We start from the raw sequence: 6,491 nt of genomic DNA on the forward strand, positions 1-6,491 counted from the left end.
ATCTCCCCATAACGCATGCCCCTGCACAATATCACAAACATTGTATGATACTAAATTTAATTTCTTCGAAGCTGAATATAAAATTTCACATTGCCACAAAACATAACTGAAAATTCACACCGCTACCATTCTAAACTTGACAAATAGAACACATTAGGAAACTACTATTACCTGAAGTATGAATTCGCCCATTGCTCAGATGGCAAGTCCTTGAAAAAATTATGTGCTCATTGCTTACTCTCCGCTTTTAATTTCTCAAGCTTTTCATGGAACCCTGCCACAGTTGGTTCGTAAGCATAGTCACCCAAACTACTAATGAGGTTGTCCCTAAATCCATTATCAATTCCCTTCATCCAATCTCTTAAGTTGTTCTTCAAGTGTTGTAAGCAATAACCGTGGTGAGCAGATGGAAACACCTTCGACATCGCTTCTAACAAACCAAGATTACGGTCTGAAATAAAAGTAATTTGACGCTTACCATCAACAACCTTGCCAAGTTCATGCAAGAACACGACTAATTGGCCGTGGTCTCTGAATCAGCAATCACAAATGCAACATGAAATAGACTTACAACACAACACCATTAAACAATTGTTCACAATATTCCAATATGAATAGTAACACAAGTAGTTTACAAAAACACTATAAAGGAAAAAGGTCATGTGAATGTTTATATTTACATTGCTCTATTACTATTGTTGTTTTTGGATTTGATTTCGTAAACATCAATGATGTGAACATTCACATTACTATTCATTAATGGATAAACTTACATTAGTAGACAATGGTGTAAATATTTATATCAGTGTATAATAATGTGAACGTTCACATTACTGTTAATTTCCCAATCAGTTATATTATGTTGTTGTTCACATCAATGTGTATTGATATAACCATTAACACCAGTGTAAATGTGGAACACACTGCGTAATCGCCTGTTATATTTCCATACTATGCTGCTCAATATAAATATTTACATGAATAGACAGCTAAAAAAAATACTAACCATTGTTTCCATCTTTCGCCATTGCCGTAAGTAGCTGACCTTTGTACTTTCCTTTTGAGGAATGTTCCATCCAGGAATAATAAAGGCCGACAAGAATTGAACCCAGAAATATACGCAGCAAATGATACAAAGAAACGACAAAACTGTTGACTACTCGCATCATAGTCAATATTGACATAACTCCCCAAATTGTAACGCATCACAGCATTCGAATACCACCGCAACTGGTCAAATGATAATGAGTGATCTCCATGAATAATAACCTTTGCTTTCTCCACGCCCAACCATACCATGTGGTAACTAACATCTAGCCCATAATCCCTCTTCAAAATAGTCACCACCTCACACGGCTGAGTCAACGACTTGTCTCTCACAATTTCAGATATAGTACTCGACACCAAATCAGAACTAACTCTCGGATTCTTCAATGTTCGGACATCCGTACCACAATTATGCATATCACTGAACCTCTTGATGTAGAAAAAATCATTTGCTCGTTGTACTCTATAATGTATAGCCCACAAGCAGCCTCTCTCCTAGCGCATCGTACACACCGCAGTAACCCTTGTTGTTTCGTTCTTGACATACATAAACTGAAACCCACATTGGATGGCATACTTACATAAAACATCACGAAATTCTTGTACACCTCAAACAAACCATTGTCCCGCATGCATAATACCACTTGCCCAAGGGACTGACAACAACACTTTCTCCTTATAGTGGCAAAATCTCTGTAGTGCATCAATTTCTTCCTCACCACCCACACGCAGTGACCCAAAGCTACTCGACTGACCAATATCACTTTTCAACTCAACGACAACTTCTACATGTTGTACCCTCATTGATTTAGTAAGCAATAACATGTTTTGAAATTCTTCCTCATTGTCCAAATCACACATATTAATCCTAGGTAGCCGACAGAACAATGAAATAGAACCAACAGATAGCTCACCCCATTTTTCACACAAACACTCCACCAAACGCGAATAACACAATGCGTAGGCAACATTTATTACAGTTGTACTGCAACCATATGTGCACACCAACATCATAAAGATATCCATCTCCTGTAAAAACATAACAATACAACAGTCAACAATAATCCAAACAATATGAAAATTCACATTGTGCAAAATTAAATGCCTATGTGTACAGTTCAAGTGCTAAATCCATAATGAAAACTATCACCACCATCTTTACACAACATAAAACATTTTACAATATCAAAATGACACCACCACAATAAGGTGACATTACACAACATGCAAACAACCCTCCATAACTTCATATTAACAAGATGTGAATATTTACATTGTTATATATACTCTGAATTATCTCGCCCACACAGAGCCTCATTAAGCAAACATCAAAGTAAAATGAGAACATCCACATTCTTCACATAATCTAAATGATCTCCCCTCCACAGGACCACGTCAAATACATATAATTGAACAAGCAGAGCATCAGAACCATATCAATAAAAAAACAGAGCATCTCATCCATCGTATGAATCAAAACATAAACTGAACATGTATTCATAACCAAAATGATATCAACCTTAATCATGCAATCCTATACTCATCCTGTAACTCCAAAACAACTGATTTCAACTAGTTATACTCTAGAAAATGTCATAACCGAACACCGTCCAATCTATCGTCTTTACTCGAAAATCACCAAACCATACTACAATAGCAACAATGAAACCCTAGCACATCAAAGCCTTGAAACAAACAAGCAAAATAGAGATGTATCCATCTGAATTAAAATGATGATCAAAAGCGTAAAGATTGAAACTACCGAAACAGAATAAACGAAAAAAGATGTGTATCTTCACAATATATGTATACATATATATAAGGGCATAATAGTCCAGTTAAAAATATAAAACTAGTAAAATGGGTCTCATGGAATAAAAAGAAAAGTATATGGGACTAATCAGGTTATAATAATATTCTGTGGACCTAATGGGTTATAACAACTCTAAAATGGATTTATCAATAAAAATTCCTTAAATTTTCTACCAAATAAATGACTAAATGTCTCACATGGGTGTGGCATCCGTAATTTTGTAGACCCCACACCCATGTAAGATATTTGATCATTTATTTAGTATAAAATTTGGGGCCTATAATTTTTTTTGGTTTGTCTAGTTGTATATTTTGAAAATAATTTTGAAGTTTAGGAATTTGAGATGATTTGATATTATGTTATAGTTGAGTAGATGTATGTGAAAGAAAAAGTGATTGAGAAGGAGAAAATAAATAGAAAAAATGATTGATTGATGCGTAAGAGAGAGAAAGTGATTATTTATTTATTTTTTTTTAAAAAAAATTGAACTAAACAAAATTTTAAAAAAAAATTCTTAAAAATTATATCTTGAGATACAATCCAAATAAGTCCTTATTTTTTTAATGAATTTTGAAAAGAGAAAGCGTCTCTAATGTTTTATTTTTTCTTTGGTAAATTACATTGACACCTCTTGAGGTTTGGTTACATCTCACTTTTTGATATTTTGGAAATTATATTTTTACTTTTGTGATTAATTGTCTTATTTTACAAATTCCTATTTATATAAAAAGACAACCATTCATAGTAGAAAAATAGAAAAAATTACATTGAAAAAAAAATAAAGAACAGAAAAGAAAAAAATAAATAAAAGAAGTAAAACAAAGTAAGAAAAATAGAGAGTGTGTGAGTTCAATACTTTCATTTAATTTAAATAATTACAATGACATAAGAGTTAATATAATTTTCCAAACGTCAGAAGATGAGATGTATTAAACCCAAATCTCATAGGTGTAAGTGTAATTTATCCTTTTTTTTCTTTTATCAAATTTAAATTTGATGAAAATAGTAGATTTTTATTACTATAATGTTTATATCAAGGTAGCATCAAATTCAAAATATTTTAAACTTTTCATCAAATTGATGATGACTATGTTTTTTTTATCAATTTACTATACATGGTCATTAGAGATGTAGGCTTTCGTTGCAACATACACTATTATTGGACGACCGGCCGATTATCTCTCTGGTCAACCACCTTCTTGCAAAAATTTATTTCAGAATCTAGAAAAATTGCACTGGTTAGTTGACCGGCCAGACATCTTTCAATCATTCCCCGGTCTACTGGTGGTCTGATGAAATCCTAGATTGCTTCGTTGGAACGCGCGATATCAGATACGACTTTTACTCAAATTTGATGAAAAAATGGGTAAACGTTAGAGATGCTTTTATAGGTTTTGAAAGAGTTTTGAGTTATATTTTGAAATTATTTTTGGTTTATTCTTTTTAAAATATTTAAAAATTTTATAAATTTTATTTTTTTAGGATAAATATTTTTTTATTGTAAATATTTTTTTTATTTTTTTAATGTGTGTTGTATTTATTATATTTATTTTTCACTTCTTCATAATTTTTGTACCGGTTAAGTATAATTTGGATTAGGTAATACATATTTAAAACATAATAAATTATTTTGCCAATACATAAAACCAACTTAAAATTTTACATCGGTGTGTCGAATTCAAATCCCGATGGTTATGACTATTTGGATATCGATAAAAATATTGACTGTAATTCGTTTTTGTTTGTGCCATCTACTTTCACATGGGCCCAACCCCACAAGCATAAAATATTTTCAAGTGTTTGTATCCCAATTAATCCATAAGTTATCATTGTATTCCAATAAGTCCTATTACTTGAACATTTGATCTACCAAATCATAATTCTTATATTTAAAGTATTTTATGAACATTTTTACCTTTAGAAATATTTTTTGAACAATTAGTAATTTGGTGATGTAAATATTCATATTTTACAATGTGAATGTGAATATTCACATTGACATGTTAATATTCACATTAACGGTGTGAATGTTCACATCACAAGACATTTACACTGCAAATATGAATATCATTAGGGGTATTTTGGTAATTATGTCACTCACAGAACTTATTAGAGTATAAGAAAATAATGTGAACTAAATGGAACATAAGTAAGTGAAAATGGATTTATGAAAAAGTGCCCCTTTATTTTAATTATTTTATTTTATTTTTTTAAAAAAATATTTATTTTTTTAATTTTAAAAAATTTTAGATATATAAAATATATTTTTTCAAAAATAAAAAATTATTTTTTCAAAAAAACTAAAATATAAAAAAAATGATTTTTATTATTTCTTTTTTATAAAAAAAAATAGAATTTTGAAAAGTTGTTTGGTTAGGAGTTTTTTTTTTTTAAGTTTTAAAAACTTTGTTTGATTATGAGTTTTTTTTAAAAAGGGTTTTGAAATATTTTGATCCAAATAATGATTCCAAAAGCAAATCAAACGTTACCTATGTTTTTTTTTTTTTTTAAGAGGAGAAAGATTGTATGTTAGAAAATGGCACAACGAGTGTGTATGTTAGAATTTCTTATATTATTTATAAATTTTTAATAGGATAATTGTAATATTTTTATTTTATTATGTTTATCTTCGCAAAAAATGAAAAATATTACCATTGTTGAAATTTAATTTTGGGAATGAATTGTTTGCAATTAAATTTTTAACTGAACCAGACAGTTGAAGTTTTTCCTGATCGGTAAGAGCCATTAAATGAAAGACTCTTACTGATCAGAGTCTTTGTTTATAAAAATATGAGTCAGTTGAATTTTTCAAAAGATTATGACCAGTAAGAGTCTTTCATTTAATGACTCTTATTGATCAAAGACCCTAATTATCTGATTCAGTTCAACTTTCAATTAGGAAACAAGTCTAATTTTTTAATTTTTTTCATTAAGGACACATACAAAAAGAAAAAAAAAAATCTTACAAAATATAATATTTTAAATTATTAAAACAAAATCCATACTGAACTTCATAAACTTTAATATAATAGTCAAATTTAAATTTAAAATTGAGAAAAAAATCTCAACCTATTACAGTAGCCTTTCCACGTGCAATATTGTTATGCATAGACCAGCAATAAGGAACACAATTTTTTTTTCAAAATTAAAATTGAAAACAATTATTTTAGAAAGTTGATTAAAAGTCAGTTTTTTAGTTTTTTTTTTTGACTTTTTTTGAAAAATTGGGTAAAAAATAGAGAAGTGATATGACTTAAAATAGATTAAAAGTCAAACCACCCAAATTGGCCCAAAGAACACAATCTCAAAAGTTAATAATTAAAAAGTGAAAATCAAAATAACCTTTATCAAATTTTAGATGATTTTCAATTTATTTAAGTTTTTCTGCCTAATAAGAAAACAAAAATTATACCAAATAATTTAACACGATTTTTTTTTTTAAAAAAAAAAAAAAAGTATACATAACTTAGGTGAATTACACCAAACAAGCCCAATGACTAGTCCAAACATTCCAACAGCAGAGAACATGCCCTGTCTGGTGACACGATTTGGATAGTCCCAACTCGTAAATTTGTTGGGCTTTTTTTTCAGCTTGGAGTTTGTTGGGCTTGGATAGTACAAGTTTGATTTT

At 29.6% G+C, this 6,491-nt stretch overlaps 1 protein-coding gene across 1 annotated transcript; it reads right to left on the bottom strand.

The window, feature by feature from the left end:
• Nucleotides 1-227: 227 nt before the first annotated feature.
• LOC114292025 (uncharacterized) lies at nucleotides 228-1,464 on the bottom strand. Its single transcript, XM_082880393.1, has 3 exons — nucleotides 1,007-1,464; nucleotides 681-749; nucleotides 228-531 (listed from the first exon to the last, which is right to left on the bottom strand). Exons 1-3 carry the CDS (start codon nucleotides 1,462-1,464, stop codon nucleotides 228-230), a joined length of 831 nt encoding a protein of 276 aa, XP_082736519.1.
• Nucleotides 1,465-6,491: the final 5,027 nt, after the last annotated feature.

The sequence above is a fragment of the Camellia sinensis genome, chromosome 7 (assembly GCF_055761805.1).
Source record: "Camellia sinensis isolate YWXY chromosome 7, ASM5576180v1, whole genome shotgun sequence".
NCBI lineage: Eukaryota > Viridiplantae > Streptophyta > Magnoliopsida > Ericales > Theaceae > Camellia > Camellia sinensis.

What these genes read in the sequence shown, in the direction of transcription:
- LOC114292025 (XM_082880393.1), bottom strand. Translation starts at nt 1,464, where the DNA reads ATGCATAATTGTGGTACGGATGTCCGAACATTGAAGAATCCGAGAGTT. An exon ending in GGCGAAAGATGGAAACAATG is followed by an intron (nt 750 to 1,006) that starts GTTAGTATTTTT and finishes ATTAATGAATAG; the next exon opens with TAATGTGAATGTTCACATCA. An exon ending in AACAATAGTAATAGAGCAAT is followed by an intron (nt 532 to 680) that starts GTAAATATAAAC and finishes TTGCTGATTCAG; the next exon opens with AGACCACGGCCAATTAGTCG.